Source organism: Nicotiana attenuata, chromosome 2 (genome assembly GCF_001879085.1).
Source record: "Nicotiana attenuata strain UT chromosome 2, NIATTr2, whole genome shotgun sequence".
Classification (NCBI taxonomy): domain Eukaryota; kingdom Viridiplantae; phylum Streptophyta; class Magnoliopsida; order Solanales; family Solanaceae; genus Nicotiana; species Nicotiana attenuata.
In genome coordinates this window covers 56,730,823-56,752,209 of record NC_031990.1, presented here as the reverse complement: position 1 = coordinate 56,752,209, position 21,387 = coordinate 56,730,823, and the positions used below count along the sequence as shown (strand labels likewise).

Sequence of the window (21,387 nt, the reverse complement as noted above, 5' to 3'; positions counted from 1 at the left end):
TTTCTTGGTTGCAACGGTGAGCAGACACCTTATGGTTGTCATCTTTACCACAGGTGAAAAAGTCTCACTATAATCTATCCATTCTCTTTGAATAACCCCCCTTACCACTAACCTTGCCTTTAGTCTTTCAACTCTCCCATCTGATAAATGCTTTACCTTATACGCCCATTTACAAGGCAAAGCTCTTTTTCCTTTAGGTAACTCAACCACAACCCATGTGTGATTATCCTGCAGAGCTTTAATTTCTTATCCATAGATTCTATCCACCCTTGATATTTACAAGCCTTCCGAAAGGTATAAGGTTCAGCTAGTATAGAAAGGGATTGCATTACATGCTGATTATTAGGTGAGAGAGATGAGAAACAATATTCCTTAGGCCTGGAGGGTTGAGCAAAACAAGTTGTGTCCACATCTATGAACATGATGCTACTACACATAGTCTTTTAAATATAGTGGTTGACTAGAAACCCTTCCTGATCTTCTTAATGGCATAGGATCCTCAGGTATAGGAAAAGGTGAGGTTGTGTGTGGTGATTGATGGATAGGTAAAACTGAAATTTGACTAGGACGAGTCTGATGGTGATGGGGAATATATGAAGGGCTTGATGTTGAAGGAATATCTGTTGCTTCAGATTATGAAAGAGTGGACAGTGTTGGATCTGGTGTTTGTGATTGAATATCTAGGATCAGTGGTGAAGGTTGAAGTTGGAAAAATAGAGTGGTGTGGTGTGTTGATTTCAGCAAAAGGGAAATCTGATTCATGAAACTTTACATCCCTGGATACAAAAACTTTCTTTACAGACAGTTCAAGTAATTTGTATCCTTTCTGTTGAAGAGGGTAACCAAGGAGAACACGAGTTGTTGCCCTATCATCAAACTTTCCTCTTCCTTGTGCTAGTGTAGGAGCATAACACAGGCACCCAAAGTTCCTCAAGTAGCCATACTTGGGTTTTTGTTGAAATAAGATCTCATATGGTGTCTTTCCTTTAAGTACAATAGAGGGTAATCTATTAAGAAGTTGTGTGGCAGTCAGAATTGATTCACCCCAATATGACATGGGCGGCCTTGATTGAACATTAAACCTCTAGCTATTTCTAAGAGATGTCTATGCTTCCTTTCAACAATCCCATTTTGTTGAGGAGTTGCCACACAAGATAGCTGGTGTAAGATTCCTTCTGAAGCTAGAAAAGTTGCCTCTTGTATTCCTTTTCCTAGTTCTAGTGCATTGTCAGATCTTATCACTCTCACCTTTACATTGAACTGCCTTTCAACCATAGACAAAAATGATTTAAGCATAGGAAAAGCATTGCTCTTAGCACACAACAAGAAAGTCCATGTTCCTCTACTATAGTCATCTACTATAGTGAGAAAGTATCTGAATCCATTACATGTATTAGACTTATAAGGCCCCTATATGTCCACATGTATGAGATCAAAAATCTGTTTGGACTTAATACTGCTGATAGGAAAATGATTCCTTGTTTGTTTAGCCTTAGGACAAACATCACAAATAAAATCAGAATGTGAATCACAATGAAGGAAATCTAAATGTCTCATTGCTGAAAATGGGAGATGTCCCAACCTTACATGCCAAAGCTTAACATCAGGAATAGCAGTAACATGAACAGGAATAGAAAATTGACTCACACTCTAAATTGGAATTTCTTCCTTTTTGAATTGAAAATACGTTAGTATTGAACAGACCCTTAGACTTAAGGATACTAGGCTCCAAAATGTAAAGTCCTTCTCTAACTTCACCAAAAGCTTGTGACTCTTCATTGAAAGGCCCTGCAACACATACCCAATATTTGTGAATAAGACATCATACTTGAACTGTACACAAAACCTATGAACCGACAAGAGGTTGTATTTGGAATCTGGAACATGTAAAATATTGTTCAAGACATGTCTTGGCAGAATAGACACACTTCCTATATGGGTAACAATTACCTTGAAAGAATTAGGTAAACTGATGTTCAAAGGCACAGGAAGTTGAGTTAGAAACCAAAAGGAATTAGGGTCAAAACACATATGCTCTGAAGCACCTGAATCAATGATCCATGTTTATGAATTCAAAGCTGTAAATGTTGAACCTGAGTATTTTAGAATAGTACCAGCAACTGCATTAGCATTGATTCCTGAGTTTCCTGCTTGTCCCTGTTTTGCCTATTTATACATGTTCATCATTTCTACAACTTGCTCCTTGCTGAGTTGCTGTCCAAAATTCATGTTGTTGTTTTCAACATTTTGTCCTGTTGCATTCTCATGATCTTCATGTGTCAAAAATGCATTTCCCTTGATCTGATTTTGATAACCTTTCTGATTGGTGAACTCAAAATCATCTGGGAACCCAATGATTCTATAGCAGTCTTCCTGTGTATGCCCTATCTTTCCACAGTAAGTACAAGTCGCATTTGGATTATATTTCTTCCTTCCCTTAAATTTCTGTTGAGGCTTGTTGAACTTCTGTCCAGAATTGTTATATTTAGGTGCCATTACAGCTCCTCTTTGTACTTGATTCCTGCTATTCTGAAAATTTCCCCTCTGTCCTGTTGCCATGAAGGCTGCAAATTCAGCCAAAATTTGAGCATTAGGCTGTTTAGTTTCTCCAGCTACCATGAATGAAAGTGAATCAGAGTTGAAAGTTCCATTTGCATAAACTTCTCTTTGATTTTCATCTTGCAAGAGAAGTGAATAGGCAACATCTATGCTAGGCAAATGGTTCATGATGAGTATGTTTCCTCTTGCTTGTGCATAGATGTCATTCAGTCCGAGTTGAATCATCCTCTGATCATCAAGAGACTTCGTTAGTTTTGCTTTTACTTCAAAAACACAAACACATGAACAACATATGATAACATTTAGAGCATCCAATTCATCCCATAGTCGTTTGAGTTTAGCGAAATATCCTGCAATGTCACTATTGCCCTGAACTAATCCTAATAACTCTTTTTGCAGGTGATAGAGCTTTGCTCCATTTGATCTTCCAAATCTCTGCTCTAAACTATGCCAAAGTTCCTTTGCAGTTTTGGAATATATCACACTGTCTCCAATGTCCTTATAGACTACATTCAAGATCCAAGATATGACCATATTATTGACACAGCTCCATTGCTCATGATCTGGAGATGTCAGACCTGGAGATTGACATGCTCCATTGATGAAACCAAGCTTCTTCTTGGCTGATAATGGTAACAAGATAGAACTCCTCCATCCTGGGTATCCTCTCCCATCAAACACTGTATTGACCAGTGTCATCCTAGGAGAATCAGAGTTATTAAGGTGGTAAGGATGATTGACATCATAGCTTACTGCCTTTGCAGTGTTGCTGGTATCTCCAGTGATGGTGGTGTCACCCATCTTAGTTTACTGAAGATTGAATTTGATGTATATGAGCTTAGATGATTGAATTGTTGGATCGAGCTGGTTGATCTGATACCATTTGCGAAATATTGAAGAATGATTTGTGAAATTTTTTTGTGTATTTCATCACTGTACTGTACATGTATATATACAACAAAAAATCTGCATAATAAAGAATGAACAAGAAAGAGAAAACTGTACACTTGTCCTACTCTAATTTGCCTATTGATAACAAAATTATTCTTCTACTAACTAACTATAATCCCTCACATGTTAGTCACATGAGGGAACTTCTAGAATCAGAAATATCAGATGGCTCAGATTTAATCCATCATGAATTAAATCAATTTCATCTAATGATTCTCCTTCTTCCACGTGTCCCAAGTCATGTTACTGAACATAACCCATTACACATAGGCTATATCGAACATAAGACTTTTGGTCTGAAACTTGGTCTTCTCTTTAGATTTAGGTCTTCGTATTCTTCTTCATTTTCTCTTCATCAGTTGTTGTCAAAACTCCATGAGAGGTAGAGTTATGAGGTTTCTTCTTCCCAACAACATATGAGGATCTCATTCGTGTTGGGTTATCTTTGTCTCATCTACTATTTGAAAGTTATTTATTGTCATTCATTGCCCTCTTCTACTTCTTCAAGCCTTTAGTTTTTAACCCCTTGTAAAATCTTCCTTTTACTCTCTCTCACTCTCTACATGCTTTTATGTATGGTGTTTATTTTCTTCTCATATTTTGATTCGCTGCAACTTCGATTTCTTCTTGGATAGAGAATTAGTTATCCACTGTCTCAAACTATGAAGGAGATTTGAAAGTACCAAACTAAGATATCAAAAAGCAACAAATGAAGACAAGTTTTCCCGAGTCTAGACAAAGAAATCTTATTACTCCAATTTGCGATTAATATTCTTCTTAGCAAACATTTGATAATTAAGTATTTTCCAGAAAAACTTAACACATTCATTTTGGTGCAAATATCGAGTGCATTTTCTAGTATAAAGCATTATCACAACATTCTTGCAAGGAAAACGAATACAAACAAATTGTTGGAATTTTAATGGTTTATAGAACATGAAAGTATGACTTTCAGATTGCAAGGTTAATTACATAATTCATTTTTTCTCTATGAAAAGAAGACACCTAAAGGATAAGATCTGCTGGCCCTAGGTTCAGATTGAACGGAAATTGGAGATATGATATTTAATTTCACATCCAACTATTCAAAGCTGAATATTTGGAACATAATATATTGGTTCAATATTAGATAAATCGAAAAATATGAATAATAGGTCTAATATTGTATTAAAAAAATAAATCATAGGTCTAATTTAACTGCAAAGACAATTACTATGTTTCACGACTGTTCCTATGAATGATTATGTTCTAGAAATAATGAAAATTTTGATGTTTATAGTTTGTACTGATGTATCTCGATTTTCTTCTCTATCTTGGTGATGTAATCAAGAAAAGAAGTCGCGTAAAAAACATGAAAAATATTTTAATAGTACTACAGTATTTAGTGTAAAGAAGGATATAATAATAAATTAAGAAGGTATTTATATTTAATTAGAGAATAAAGTAGAGTTGATGTGTGAATGCTAAGCGACAACAAAGAAGCCTATAAAAAGCAATATACTTTCCAAAAAGAGCTTCAAAAAACTGAAAGTTCCTTTATAGTAGCAGCTGGGAAGATTCATAACTGAAGCTGCATATACTGCTCTATATAACACTCTTATTACTACTATTACTATCTTATTTCAGCAACAGAGCCTATTGTGAGCCAGAGAAAAACGAGAAGAAAACAGAAATTATCTATGTCTGACTTGGAGTTTCTTCTTTTTCTTGTTCCCCCAATCTTGGCTGTACTTATTATTCTTAATCTATTCAAAAGAAAACAGAAATTCCAAAATCTCCCACCAGGAAACATGGGTTGGCCTTTTCTTGGTGAAACCATTGGCTATTTGAAACCTTATTCAGCTACTACTATTGGAGATTTCATGCAACATCACATCTCAAGGTAATTAATTAAACTCTTAGCCCAACTTCATTTGGAAAAAATAAAATCTTGAAAATCTGTATGTTCTGAACACTTAAAAAAAAAAAAAACTTGCAGGTATGGGAAAATTTACAAGTCAAATTTGTTTGGGGAACCGACAATAGTCTCAGCAGATGCAGGGCTGAACAGATACATTTTGCAAAATGAAGGCAGATTGTTTGAGTGTAGTTACCCAAGAAGTATAGGTGGAATTCTTGGAAAATGGTCTATGTTGGTTCAAGTTGGACAAATGCATAGAGATATGAGGATGATTTCTCTGAATTTTTTAAGCAATGCTAGGCTCAGGAATCAACTTTTAAGGGAAGTTGAAAAGCATACTCTGCTTGTTCTTGGTTCTTGGAAAGAGGATTCTGTAGTTTGTGCTCAAGATGAAGCAAAAAAGGTAAGTACTTAAATAAGTTTTTTGTTTTTCAAAATGTTAATCAAATTTTCTATATGCTCTTTCTAACTTTAGTGATTGTTCTTGTTTTGTGTGTTGAATTTCTACAGTTTACATTCAACTTTATGGCAGAACATATCATGAGTTTAGAACCTGGAAAGTCAGAGACAGAGCAGCTGAAAAAAGAGTACATTACATTTATGAAAGGAGTAGTTTCTGCTCCATTGAATTTTCCAGGAACAGCTTACAGAAGGGCTTTACAGGTATTATATATATTGATATCACCATATCATTTAAGTAAAAGCAGAAATTAGATTGTTTAGTTTCAAGACTTGAATTTTAAGTTTAATTTTCTATTTTCTGTTACAGTCTCGATCGACAATTCTTAATTTTATCGAGAGAAAAATGGAGGAAAGGCTTAAAGAAATGATAGGAGACGAAAAAAGTGACCTACTTGGTTGGGTTCTGAAAAATTCCAATCTTTCAAAGGAACAAATTCTTGATTTGCTACTAAGTTTGCTCTTTGCTGGCCATGAAACTTCATCTGTAGCTATAGCTCTTGCAATTTACTTCTTGGAAAGTTGTCCTGCTGCTGTTCAACAGTTAACAGTAAGCTCAAAGATTTAATCAGCTTTTAATTAGTTAATGGATATGATTTTCTTGAAGTCCAACCTCTAATTTATTGTGCTGATAACATATTCAGGAAGAACACTTAGAGATTTCCAGAGCCAAAAAGGAGTCAGGAGTCACAGAATTGACTTGGGATGACTATAAGAAAATGGAATTCACACAATGTGTAAGCTTCTAGTCTTTAAAGCTAATGTCAAATAAATAATAGCTTATTGTCATGTATTTCCTGTGTTCACTTTTACTTATCAAGAGAGTCAATTTGTTTAATCTTTGAAACTAAAATTGAGATATTCGAATACTATACGAAAAATACTATAATTTTTATTTTTTCTCATATTAATATGGTGAAAAAATACATGTTAAAACGTTATTCAAAGTTTATCTAGTTTGACTCTCGAAAAGCTAAACATGACAAGCAAAAGTGAATGTATGGAGTATATCACTAACTTCCCACCATGTGTGAGGTGTGAAGACCTAACACTATCAGCTCACTTAAAAAATAATTGTTCGTAAGAAAAGTGTGATTAATAACCTGGAAAATGAGTATATGTTAAAATACATTATTCTTTACTGACAATATATATAAGTAAAATACTTTCATATTGATTCACTTTCCTTTTTTTTTTTTGTTATAAAACTTTGTAGGTTATTAGTGAGACTCTAAGGCTTGGGAATGTAGTAAGGTTTCTTCACAGGAAGGCTGTGAAAGATGTTCGATATAAAGGTAAGTTACAGTTCAAAGTGTGATAGTAAAATTTATACATGAGCTAGAATGCCTGTCTGCAGCTTTAGAATCTGACTTGGTTTGGCTTTTAACAATCTTTTGTTTATGCATGCGGTGGTTTTTCAACTTGAAAACAAAAAAGGTTATGACATTCCATGTGGATGGAAAGTACTACCAGTGATTTCAGCAGTGCATTTAGATCCTTCACTTTTTGGCCGACCTCAGCACTTCGATCCGTGGAGATGGCAGGTTTGTCAATTTTGCATTAAAACCCTCTAACGTGCTTTTATTTTTTTTACCTTTTTTTTTCTCTTTCAATCCTCTACTACTACATAAAGCACTTAGACGGATTTAAATTTATTGTAGGTAGCTTCATAGAGAGTGCAAATTCTTTTATACATTTAGTTTTAATTGTTTTTTTTATGCGTACACTGCTACCTTTATTAGTGCTGTGCTTGAGGTTGCACATGCATGAGAATCGTTAGATCAAGTGACAAGAAGCTAAAAGAAACTACACCTCTATTTTTAAACAACCATTTTGTACTCATATTTAGGTGCACTTAATGTAAGTACAGGGGTACGAAGTAAGCTCATTTTTAAGTAAATAGACATTTGATCTAACTTGAACTCAATAGTAGCTCGTGGGGTGAAAATTATTCAAGATCCTCGACATAACATCTTTAAGCTCGGTGAAAAAACTATGGCTGATATAATTGTATCCAAAAGAAGAAAACAATTAAATGGATAAGGCAATGCATTAAGACAAGGTTGGGGGTGGAAGATGAAGGTGGGGGAGGAGTCCAACAGAACATTCCATCGAGGCCATTTGTTGGGGTCGCATGATAAAGAGTCTATAAAATATCAAAAAAGCAAAAAGCATGGTGGGATTTAGCTATCCTTGTAATCATAATAATCCACAGAAAGGGACCCAAACCAAAAATGAACTGCCATGATCAAATTCTTGCACAGATGTTGCATACTGTACGGAGAAGTACCCCACCTAAAAGCTGTGAATTGAGTACTCCATATGAAATTTTTTATGCAAGACCTCTTTTTTGTATCACAACTGTGTGGTTCCTGAATTTTGTAGACCCAAATGTGTAAGATATGTGTTCACAAATATATGAGATAAACAGAAACCTCACACAACTAGTGTGACACAATGTCAGTTGTGTGAGACACAAAATAAAATCACTCACTCCGTATGAATGTGTGAGACTACTTTACCGTGAAGGGATGTGATAAATTAGTCAGACATTAAATTTAAGAAACCAAATAATTAGACAAAAAAAAAGAGTGTTAGGATTGTGACCCAACACTTTCTCCACACCCACCCACACATTCAAAAACTCAAATAGGAAATTAATTTTTTGTGCATCCATAGACCATACCCCAACCCAAAACCAGCTCAAAGTCCCAGAAGGGTGGCAATGCGTGTGGGCGTGGGAGAGGCCCCAATTGAGGTTATTACAAACTTAAAAGCCTTCGGCCAACCCCAACCCGCATGTGGCTGTGGGGTTTTCATGTGCACGTGCACCTGTGCTTTTCATGTTGGCTCACCTCCATGCTGCTCCATTCATTTCCCATTTTATCTTCTTTTTTGGGGGCCGAGACAGGGGCAGATATAGGCGGAGCAAGAATTTAAAATTTATGTACTCAATATTCTAATTCTTTTGAGTGATTGGGTTCTAAATTAACAGTTTGTAAATAATTCAATAATTTTTTAAGATAAATACATTATTTGGACAAAAGTTAATGGGTTCAGCCGAACTCGTATCCAAAGAGCTAGCTCCACCCCTGGGACAGAATTACATATAACGAAGAAGTTTATTTATATTTTTTTTGTCAGAAAATGATATTATGTAAATATTATATACTCCGTATAGTATAATATGAATTTTCACTTTTTTAAGTTTTTCCTAACTCCGCCTGTGGTAGCATAGTGTAGCAATTGAGGTACCAAATAATGATTTTCTTTAGACAAAAACATCATAATATATATTCAAGAATGCATAGAGGAGGCAGGATAATAATTCCTTAAAGACATCATGTGCATTGAATGCTTGGTGCAGCAGTACTAGTTCCTCAGGATCTCAATGTACTACAGAATCAAAAGCAGATATTCATGCAATTGCATGTCCACTCCAATCTTCTTCTGTAATCTGACTTGTCTGGATAATAATGACTATAACAGCTGAGAGGACGAAAGGACACTCATTGATGTTGTTGATATCTATTGCTAAAGAGTCCAATAGTTAGCATAAAAATACTCATATTTACAGTCAGTAATTAAATAAATAATCAAGTGCATAAATTTATAATCCAAAAAAAGAAAAGAGTGAAAATTTTGCTAGAATTAGTTAAAGTGGTCTGAGAATGTATTATAGAACTTTTGATATGTAAGTATTGGGTAAACTTATATAAAGTCCTCAAGGTCCAGTCCTAAATTAATATTCCTGTTCACTTATATAAAAGAAAGAGAAATTATGTGTGGCAAAAAAAAAGTTTGATGAGTTGTTGGGTGAGTGGTGTGTTTAATTATATTGTTAATGCAGAATGAACAAGGGTCGCCTTCAGCAAAGGGAGGAAGCACAGGCACGAGCAGCACAACGAAAAGTAGTAATAATTTCATGCCATTTGGGGGAGGACCACGGTTGTGTACAGGATCTGAATTGGCCAAACTTGAGATGGCCATTTTCATCCACTATCTTGTCCTCAATTTCCACTGGAAATTAGCTGCTTCTGATCAGCCTTTTGCCTTCCCTTACGTCGATTTCCCCAATGGCCTCCCTATCAGAATCCAAACAAATTATCACTCTTCATTATTGTAGGGTAACATATATACAAGTACTCTATAACAAAGGGAAAAAAAAATAGCTGAACAAAAGAGACGTTAGGCTTCACCTCAGCCTCTACTACATTCTATTCAGAACTAGAAGCACAAGGAAAGAATATTGCCTTTGGTTCATGTATTACAAAAGAGAAGAGAGGATGGTACTTGAACTGGTCAAATTAATTAAAGCGCAGTTTGTAAATCTAGCTATTTATCTAGGGAAGTGAAGCTGCTATAGTTTTTTGTTCTCTTTTTTATGTTTTATTTCTTTTTCTTGTCTCCTTTTTTTTCTTCTTTTTCTTACTGTGTTAGTACATAATTTTCTGTGTAATTAAATACAACAAAACATTCTATTCTCCATTTTACCTTTTTTCTGTTTTGGACTTTGCTGCGATCTTTCTTTTTTTATGTTGCTGCGAATTTCTTTATTAAAATTATGCTCATAGTTAGTGGATGAAGTTTATTAATAGGCCAAACCCATACGCAACCCCTTTAGTTGGCCCCGTTTTTTATTTTGGCACCTCAATTCGGACCTTTTCCGTTTTGACACTCCAACCCCTTATCTCATGTGCCATTTAAACACAAAACACTAACCTGTGCTTATGACACAGGCGCATGTTCATAACCGCTGCCAACGTATAAAGCTAACGAATTATTTACTGCCACTTGAATTTATTATCCACGTAATTCCCTCCCAGTAAATCTCAACCCGTGCCCGTGCCCGCTAAAAAACCCACACCCGATAAAAAAAACCCACACCCAATTTCAGTTAATAAACCTTTTCATTTTTTACCTAATTCTCAAAATTCACCGATCTTCTCTCACCCCGTTAACCAAAATCACAAGCCCTAGGAGATGAAACCATGGGTTCGCAGTGTTGGTCCTTTTGTTTGAAGGCTGGATAATCGAAATTTCAATGTTGGTCCTTTCGAAATTTCATCACGTTCTTACAGTGTATCGATTCTTACATTGTTGGTCCTTCACTTTCGTGCTTTAAAATATTGGTAAGTGTTGATTTACCTACTTTAATATTGCTTTTGTAGTTTATTTTGGGTGTTGTTGTTACAATGATGTTTTTGAAATTTTCATATGGAAATTTAGGGTTTTCATTTGCTGTTTTCGAATCTTCTGACTTTTGTCTTTCTTTTCATTGTAGGTAAAATCGAAGACATGTCAGAATATGTTCTTTTTCGTTTTCACCACGGTGGAGTTTTTATCGAAGCTCCTATCGCCAAATACGTTAGTGAAAGTGAGGTAAATGAGTTTCCTATAGATAAGGACCACTTATCCTTGTTTGAGCTTGAGTATTATACGAGAAGTATGGGGTATGTTTCTGTTAGGGGCTTTTATGTATTTAACTCTAGGTCAGAAAAGTTTGTACTAATTGAAAATGATGAAAAATTGTATAATATTGGTTGTCAATGTAAAGAGGGGGTATTAGACTTATTTGTTTGTCAACTTATTGATGACCCTCTTGTGGAGGTGGTCCCAATTGCTCTTATCTGTGGGCCACAAGTGGTTGAAAATGAGTCTAGGGCAACTTTAGATGGTGATTGAGCTGGTATAAATGCAGAACACTATGCTGAACATTCTGTGGAGGCTGTAGTAAATACAACTACAGAAAACACTCAAGCTGAAAATCTAGGGAGTTCTGGCTGGATTAGAACTGATAGTGACACTACACCAGGGAAGCACTTATTTGTCTACTTTTATGTATGTTTTGATGCTCTTAAAAGGGGATGGTTAGAAGGGTGCAGGAGGATCATTGGTTTTGATGGATGCTTCTTGAAGGGGTTATGTAAAGGTGAATTGTTGGTAGTTGTTGGAAAAAATGGGAACAATCAAATGTTTCCAATAGCATGGGCAGTTGTGGACCAAGAGACAAAACATTCCTGGACTTGGTTCATACAATATCTAGCTGTTGACTTGGAGCTAGGAGATGAAACAAACTTAATAGTAATGTTAGATAGTCAAAAGGTACATTCTGTTGATTACTTTATTTGTTCATCATAATTATGTTTACTTATTTTGTATTTATATATGATACTGGAACAATATCTTGTATTTTTTGTTGCAGGGATTAGTCCCAGCAATTGAGGACTGTCTGCCCATGGCAGAGCACAGAATGTGTGCCAGGCATATATGGTCCAACTGGGCTAAAAAATGGAAAGGTGAAGAAAGAAGGATGCAATTCTGGAGATGTTCCAAATCATCATTTGTTGTCCAGTTTAAAGATGAGCTTGCAAGGTTGTCAATGCTAGGGAGAAACATATGTGAGGATGCACTAGATTACAACAAAGAGGTATGGGTAAGGGCTTATTTTAGTGATATGTCTAAGTGTGATGTTGTTGAAAATAATATGTATGAAACATTTAATTCCTGGATAGTAGGACCTAGGCATAAGTCAATTATATCTATATTAGAAGAAATAGGGTGCAAAATCATGACTAGGCATGTTGATATGAGGAGATTTGCTGTTGCTGCTATTGGAGGAAGGGGTACTAGCAATATAAGCTCAAACATACAACAAGCACATGAAACTCAACAGGCAGCAGGGTATAAAAGGCCTAGACAGTCAGGTTTTGGCATTTATCAAGACACAATGACTGAAAGAAGTATATTGAATGTAAGCTGGTGCACCTTCTGAAAGAGGCCTATACCTCTGTTTCTTTCTTTTATATATCAATTGCTAATTTTATTATTTTGCAGCATGGTGCATGATCACGCCCAACTATGCCTTGTAAAAAGGACTAAGAGGACGTTGCAAATATAATCTGAGTATTTAGCCCAGAGTCGAACCCACAAGGAATCAACCTATCAATTACTCTCGTTAGACTTACGAAGTTCTACGTAATCAACTTCCCAAACGTTTTGAATAACAAGTGAGGATGTTTCTACTAACTAAGACTAACTGCAATTAAGCAAATAAAGACTAACTATGATTAAGTTGTAAACAATTAAGAGAAGGATCTAAGGTTATGATTTCCCCTATTGATGGAATTCCTCCCGGTTATGTTTTACCTGGATTCGCCTAATTGTCTCTATCAATCATGATCACTCTTATTACCGTAAATCTCTCTCGAGTAATCACGACAATTCACTAGACGCGCTCTCCCGAGTTACGCTGGCTGGCTTTGTTTATTACAGCTCACTTTAGATTGCACCCAAGGCTTCGTTATCCCTAATACCACCTTTAAACCCTCGATTATTGATCCCTCATATACTTTAGGAGTGGTGTTGTTCAACAATTACCTAAATGTGCACTCTCTCCCGAGTTATGCACACTAAATAGGCACAGCTAATTGAGGATCCTATCAATTAACTACAACAAGAACGCAGTTGAACAAATAAAGATTAAACTGGGCAAACTATATTAACATAACAAGAAGTTCATCCTTCAATAGATTCCATCAAAACCCTAGATTAAGGAATTAGCTACTCATAACCAAACAAGATAAAACTACTAAATTGTTCATAATGTGCAATTGAAATAATAAAGAGAAGATAGAAAAACCCTAATGGTTGGTGTCTCTTCTCACACTTGTTCTTGCCTCCAAATTGTCTAAAAACAAGCTTTTAAACTTTCTTGGGCGAGCTTCTTGAGTTTATAAGGGTTTGGAATAAGTTTTCCCTGATTTACACTTTGGTCCCAAAAGTTCTGGGTAGCTGCACAGTTCACCGCGGCCGCGGCAAAACGCGGCGCGACCGCGGTGAGAGCTAATCATTCTGCCTCGCTTCTTTAGCTTACCGCGGTCCAGCCGCGGCCGACCGCGGTCATGGTGGCTCAAGCCCAGTCCTCTTTTTTTGCTTCTTTCCGCTCGGGTGCTTCTTGATTGGCCTTTTTTCCACATTATTGCCTCCAAAATACTCCATAGTTCTTCCTAACTTGGATTAATCCCTGCGAAGCAAAAGAACACCAATTAGAGCATTTTGTTATCATTTAACCTTTCAAACAACAATAAAGCATGGTACATTTAGGGTGTAAATATCGTCTATATAGCCTATTATGAACACCCCACACTTAAATCATTGCTAGTCCTCGAGCAATCCACCACACTCTATCAAAGTTCCTTCCCCAAGCTTTTTCCCTTGACGTATCACACCAAGAACAATTCACCAAGGTTTCACCTAGTAGTGAACAACCTTTGCCTCAAAAGTCGAATCTCACGTGCCGTGCAATATTCATACTTACTCAAACTACTCTATACAGAGGTCAAGACTTACCTTTCCTTCGTAAATCACATGCCCTCACGTCACACAAGAGAGTAGTTCCACAAACAATATTATTAAGAACAATTAGGAACTCAGATAGACAAAATTCGCTCACTCTCAGAAAGAACATTCACATGCCACAAAGATGCACCATAGGCTTGTCCGTAGTGTACTACTCTACTAATCGAGCCTATTCAGTCTAAGATCAATTAGGACTTCACTTGGTTGTAATGTAGGCTAAGGGATGGGTAGGATATATTTGGATATAGTGACTAACCTCCCTAAGCACTTTTAATATACTCACATTAACCTCCAAATCAGATTTATGTCAACCAGACGTTCCACCACATTTTTATTTATAGCATCCCCTTCCTTTAGGTGCATTTGTATCGAGCCATCACTTATCAACTACTACATTTATTCATTCTCTCTTTTTTTTTCTTTTAAGTGGTGCTTCTTCTTTTACTTTTCCAAAAACTGCACCTTTCCTCTATTTCATTGGTTCCACTCAAAAATAAAACCACCACCCCACACTTTAACTTTTGCATATTTCAAGGCCATTCAAGTGCTCATGTGAGGTCAAAGGGGTTCAAACAGATGGCTATTCAAACAATTGGGTAAGGTTCGCAATGTGGTTGCCAAAGAAACAAGCTTATAGGCTCAACGGGGTTAACTACGATGTATTACATTTAGGTGGGTCTACTTTATATATCTGGCTTAACAAAGAAATGCCTATATCACTTCTAAGACTGAATGAAGCTACTATTTCGCTTTGCAAACACACAGGGCAAGTTCTAGGCATCAAGTGTAAAGCATAGAATACAGTACAGCTCACACACACATGGCACATGACTCACTCCAGATTGGTTTATCAAGACACTCTCTTTTGAGTGTTCAAGTCAGTTACAAACATACAAATTTAAGGCACTTTAGCAAGAGTCAACCACTGAGACTAAGCGTTACACTCTAGTGTCTACTATGTTCAGGTGTATTAACGCCAAGGGTTTCTCTTTCTATTTCAGCTCATCAATACTAACTAAAAACTAAAAACAAAATAAACAAAAAAAAATTACCTACACCCGGTTCAAGCTAAACCCTTGGAAAAGAATCGTGGCCCAAAGAAAAACCAAGGGGGAGTTACTACACTACCTAAAATAAAAAATCTTTTTGGTTTTTTTTTCTAGACTTACTTCCCTCAAGAAATTGTCTAAAGGATCCGTCATCAGGAAGAGTCCTTATATTGCCTTTTTTTTCCCGACTAATGTCCCTCAAGAGACCTGTCGAAAGGTGTCCGTCTTCGGGCCAAGTCGAAGTTAACTAACATGACCCTAAAATACCAAACAATCAAAAAGAAAGCAACATCATACAAAGTTATACAATCTTTTTACAACAACAGCCATCCCCCACCCCACACTTAAAAATTTGGCATGTCCCCATGTCAACAAATATAAAGCAGAGTAAGGTAAGGGGACTTCCCTGAAGCTCAATCCTGATTAGAGACGGTGCTAGGATCGAGGTGACATGCTCGTCCTAGCGCTCGAAGCCATCCCATAATCTTTTTCTCCGACTTGGCCTGTTGAGTGGTCAGAATGTCAACTCTGGTGCCCAGGTCAGTGACAGAAGTGCGGAGACCAGCCATTTCTTGCTCCAGGGCTATCAGGCGGGTACTTCAACGGGGCTGTGATGTGCCCGCCTCATCAGCTCTCGATGGTGGTGTGACAACAGTGTCCTCAGCAGCCTCATCAGCTTCATCATCATCATCAACTACCACTACCGGCTCTCTCCCCACTGTTATCTTCCTAGCCCGGAATGGGGCTTTCACAGGCAGTTTCCCATCTACTCTGGGATTTTCAGGGACTCGTGCAGTGCGGCAAAGCTTTGTGACCAGAGAGGGGAAGTAAAACCCCTTTAGTGCTTCTGGAGAGCGGATAAACATCTCATCATGAAGGAGCTTGGCGACATCAAAATCCTGGTGGGTCATAAAATAGTAGATAGCTGCTGCTCGTGGCCCATTGACATCGGTAGTGTTGCTGGAGGGTAGCAAACCAGCTGTTGATAATTGTGAGCCAACACTTAGCCTCCCAATTGAGAGACTGGGAGTTCAGTGTGATCCGGTGCTTTATCCATATATACTCTCTGTCTGGCATACATATTGTTTCAAGAATCCGTGCCTACCAGACATTTGGGTGGCCATAAACAAAGTAATGATCTGTATCCCCCATGAAAACTGGCAGCCGGTACACTCGGCGGATGGCCTCAAGTGATGCATCTACACGGGTGCTGCGCACTGTAACTACCCCATTGACATGCTCCGGGCAGTTAGCATAGAATTCCCTAACCATCTGGACATTTGCCATCTCCGGTTCATCAAAGAAGATATCCAGCTCACACCTCCTCAACTCATTGAATATATTTGGGCATTCCGCCTGCAAGGCTGGTCCATCAATATGCACTTCTGGTAACAGTTTCTTGGCCGCCTTGGCAGTATACCGGTCCTCAGATGGCTTGGAGACAAACCTAGCGCGGTCAAATTGGGCCGCACTAGCTTGACCCCTAGCTTTAGAAGAGCTGCTCGGTCCACTAGCGGAGGACCCTGTGGCGCGTCTCTTCCTAGATGGATGCATTGTACCTGCCGAACAAACAGAGGCTCTTATCAGTGGGGGTTTGAGTTGTGCGAACCTTGGGTGGTTACTCACTTCACCACTACCAAGGCCACATTAGCCCTTAGAACACCATTGGGGCAATTCCACAAACACCTTGTGAGCAAGGCACTATCCTAACACATTTAGCCCTCATGGATACATCAATTTATCCCCCAAATCAACAATTTGTACTTCACCATTTCACCCCACAACAATTAGTCTAACACCCACAAGCATACACTTCTCTACAACATGGTGCACACACCACTCTACAACATTGTGCACATAACCCATTAACAAGCAATCAACAAAAACGAAAATCAAAAGAAAAAAAACAAAAATCTACTAGAAATACTACACAATTACAACATGGAACTAACATAAAAACTAAAACAAAAAAATACAATATAAGAGATAGGGGAGTGACATACCTTGATGGAAGAGAGAGTGAGATGAATGGAGATTGAAGAAGAAGAAGAAGAAGAAGAAGAAGAAGAAGAAGAGAGGAGGAAAATGTGAGTTTAGGGTTTAGAGAGAGAGAGAGGAGATGGGGAAAGTGAGGGGGGGCGGGTGTTTTAATTAAATTAAAAGGGGGGAGAAGAAAGAAAAATAAAAAAAATGAAATTTTACTTACCTGGGCGATGGATGTTAGCGAACCTCCGCGGTCGCGGTGAAAGAAAATACCTGAGGCAGAATGTTTTCGTTTGACCGCGGTCGCGGTGGTTCGAGCAAAGTCCAGGCAGACTACTCGTCATTGACCGCGGTCGAGCCGCAGTCGCGGTGCGATATTTTTTTTAGAAGGTTACATAAGAAAACAAAAACAACAAAATTCATGGGTTGCCTCCCACGCAGCGCCTGATTTCACGTCACGGCACGACGCAGATAAGCGCATTTACGGTTCGCTTGACCTCTGAGGTTCCGTCAGGTGGATCTCTGTCACTTCTTTTGGTTCATTCATGCCGACATATAGTTTCAATCTCTGCCCATTGACTCTAAACGTGTGAGAGTCTTTCTCTGAGGCAATCTCTACAGCCCCTGAAGGGAATACTTCGACCACTCGAAATGGACCAGACCATCGTGACTTGAGCTTACCCGGGAATAGCCTTAATCTTGAGTTATAGAGCAATACCTTGTCCCCAGGGTTGAAGTGTCGCTCAACAATGTTCTGGTCGTGCAACCTCTTCATTATTTCCTTGTACAACCTTGTGCTCTCAAAAGCCAGATATCGGAACTCGTCAAGCTCATGCAATTCAGTGATTCTTGTTGTGCCCGCAGCCTCAATATCTAGGTTCAGCTATTTCAGTGCCCACCAAGCTTTATGTTCAAGTTCCACTGGTAAGTGGCAGGCCTTCCCGAACACCAAATTATATGGTGACATACCAATTGGTGTTTTAAAAGCAGTTCTATAAGCCCAGAGTGCATCATCTAGCTTTTTTGCCCAATCAGTTCTTGTGGCATTTACCGTCTTGGTCAATACACTCTTTATCTCTCTATTAGACACTTCCACTTGTCCACTGGTCTGCGGATGATATGGTGTTGCCACCTTGTCGCGTACATCATACTTCGCTAGCAACTTCTCGAAGGCTCGATTACAGAAGTGGGTGCCTCCGTCACTGATAATCGCTATCGGGGTCCCAAAACGGGTGAATATGTTCTTGTTCAAAAACCCCACCACCACTCTTGCATCATTAGTGGGCAATGCTGCAGCTTCTACCCATTTGGACACGTAATCTACAGCAACAAGTATGTACTTATTGCCAAAGGAGCTGACGAAGGGTCCCATGAAGTCAATCCCCCAGACATCGAACACTTCAACCTCTTGAATCGGGTTCATGGGCATCTCATGGCGATAGGAAATGTTCCCAGTTCACTGACATTCGTTGCAGCCCTTCACCCATTGATGTGCATCCTTAAACACTATTGGCCAAAAGAAACCGGCCTCTAGCACTTTCGCGGCTGTCCGGACTCCTCCAAAATGCCCTTCATACGCCAATGCGTGACATGCCCGCAAAACAGAAGATTGTTCTATCTCGGGGACATACCTCCGGATCATATTGTCAACACATATTCGAAACAGATAAGGTTCATCCCAATAATACATACGGCAGTCACGATAAAACTTTTTCTTTTGTACAGAGGAGAGGTCATAGGGAACTATACCGCTTGCCAGGTAATTTGCGAAGTCTGCATACCATGGCACTTCCTCAAGACTTGTAGCGAGCAGTTGCTCGCTGGAAAGGTTTCCAGAATATCCTCAACCTCTACTGAGTTTTCAGCTCCCTCAAGTCGTGATAGATGGTCAGCGACTTGGTTCTCTGTGCCCTTACGGTCACGAATTTTGAGGTCGAACTCTTGCAGTAATAGCACCCAACGAATCAGGCGCGGTTTAGACTCCTTCTTCTCAATCAAGTACCTGAGAGCTGCATGATCAGTGTATATAATTACCTTAGAGCCAATCAGGTATGATCTGAACTTGTCGAAAGCAAACACCACAGCCAACATCTCCTTCTCAGTCACAGTGTAGTTCAGCTGGGCTCCACTCAGCGTTCTACTAGCATAGTAGATTGGATGCATTAGTTTGTCTTTCNTAATTGTCGTTCTGTAAGACCATAATGAAAACGCAATTTTTGTTTTTCTTCTAGACGAATACGATATTGAGATTTTTTCCCGGAACGCGATTGGTTTCTAAGATCACTTCCGGTCCTAGGCTTTTTATTAGTTAGTCCTGGTAAAGCCCCCAGGCGGCGTATTTTTTTGAAACGAGGTCCTCGGTAACGCGACATAAAGACTCCTTATTCTTATTTCTTATTTAGTATTTCGAATTAATTCTTATTTCTATTTATTTTATTTTTTATTGAATTTTATTTTACAGAATAAACCTAAACTAAAACTAAACTGAACTAAATGAAGCGAAGTTTACTGAAATAGTGTACTTGTACTATTACTATAAAGAAAAGAAGAATGGGATGAATTGGATAAATATACAGACCCCCTTCTATTATATATAGAATTCTTTCCTGACATAATTGGAAGTTCCTATAATAAATTGATAGCTTTTGGAAAAGGAAGAAGGCGCTATTTCAATATTCTTTGATTTCAAAGGAACATTATCAATCATCTAAAAAATGGAATAAAAAAAAGAATAGGGAAAAGCCGGCTATCGGAATCGAACCGATGACCATCGCATTACAAATGCGATGCTCTAACCTCTGAGCTAAGCGGGCCCACATAACAGAAATCTTATATGCATAGTAATTGACTAAACTATTGGAATTGGAATCTTAGTTATTAACTATTCAATATTATATTGAATATTCTAGAACATAAGGATTAATATAGCGATATAGAATTTCGATTTATCACAATTCTAATACTAATATTATTAAATAGTGATTGTAAATATTGTTAATATTCTTTTATTTTCATTTTCAATTTGAATGGTAAATGTTCTTTTTCATTTCTTTTTTTGTCATTTTGAAATCCTTTTGATTTTTTTATTACAGTTCTATATTTGATTCTATATCATATATATCTCTCATTCTATATTTATTTCAAATTCTAATTGTTTAATGGAATGGTTAGTTATAACTAATGAGACATTCCTCCGCTTTCAGGCGAAAGTGAAGATAAAAAAAAAGAATCGACCGTTCAAGTATTCCAAATTGAATGGCAAAATGGCAGGAAGAGAGACATATAGATGGGGTATATATCCATCTATATTGAATTGCGGATTCCGAAATGATAAAATCATTTTTGATTGGACAAAAAAAGGTCTCCTATAGAAGATAGTTAAGAAAATCAAAGAGGAGAAAACACGTTTTCGAGCACTCCTTGAGTACCTGCAAAAGTTGTAGTGTCTGCACATCTAACAAACTAGATGAGATAATAACAGGTAATGTGGAGTTAGGTCTTAGGAACTCATACCTGAGATGGGCGGGCAGTGGCTTCAGTTCCAGCTTTGGTGGTTCTTCTATGGAAGGCTTGGCTGGAGGGCTTTCTCTGTTTTCGAAGTGCAAGGGCTCAAATTCAAGAGTTCTATCCCAAAACCCTCTGCCCTCTAAAGCCAACACCCATTCTGCTAGTTCTTCCCCATTCACCTCATCTAAATTTACCAGACATGCAGCAAGAGGGTCCTCAATAGTCAGCATCTCATCATCAGCTTCTACGATTACATCCACGGCATCAATAAGAGAACAATTGGCGAATGCACTTGGTCGCCTCATAGATTTCTGCACATTGAATGTTATCTCCTCATTGTTCAACCTCATCTCGAGCTCCCCAGTCTCACAATCAATGAGAGCTCTCCCAGTGGACAAGAACGACCTTCCCAAAATTATGGGAATTTCTTCATCCACCTTGCAATCTAGAATCACAAAATCTGCAGGGAACACAAATTTCCCTACCTGAATCAACACATCATCCAAGATACCAGAGGGTCTTTTCACGGTCCTGTCCGCCAGCTGCAACAACATCGAAGTGGGTCTAGCTCTTCCAATCCCCAACCTCTTATAGATCGCCAGGGGCATAAGATTTATG

General features: G+C 38.0%; 2 protein-coding genes and 1 non-coding gene across 4 annotated transcripts; 2 read left to right on the top strand and 1 right to left on the bottom strand.

Moving 5' to 3' along the window:
* On the top strand, window positions 5,035–11,966 carry LOC109210801 (cytochrome P450 90B1). 2 transcript variants are annotated; one of them, XM_019374277.1, is made up of 8 exons: window positions 5,035–5,392; window positions 5,489–5,813; window positions 5,921–6,073; window positions 6,180–6,419; window positions 6,514–6,606; window positions 7,086–7,164; window positions 7,307–7,413; window positions 11,154–11,966. In XM_019374277.1, exons 1-8 carry the CDS (start codon window positions 5,190–5,192, stop codon window positions 11,253–11,255), a joined length of 1,302 nt encoding a protein of 433 aa, XP_019229822.1. In that variant the 5' UTR covers window positions 5,035–5,189; the 3' UTR covers window positions 11,256–11,966. The 2 variants fall into 2 exon arrangements, with proteins under 2 accessions (XP_019229822.1, XP_019229817.1); XM_019374272.1 differs by lacking the exon at window positions 11,154–11,966 and adding an exon at window positions 9,720–10,357.
* On the top strand, window positions 11,318–12,718 carry LOC109219977. Its single transcript, XM_019384440.1, has 4 exons — window positions 11,318–11,546; window positions 11,604–11,974; window positions 12,075–12,623; window positions 12,707–12,718. Exons 1-4 carry the CDS (start codon window positions 11,318–11,320, stop codon window positions 12,716–12,718), a joined length of 1,161 nt encoding a protein of 386 aa, XP_019239985.1.
* Window positions 20,003–20,075, bottom strand: TRNAT-UGU. The gene has a single exon. It is a non-coding gene; the product is annotated as a tRNA-Thr (tRNA).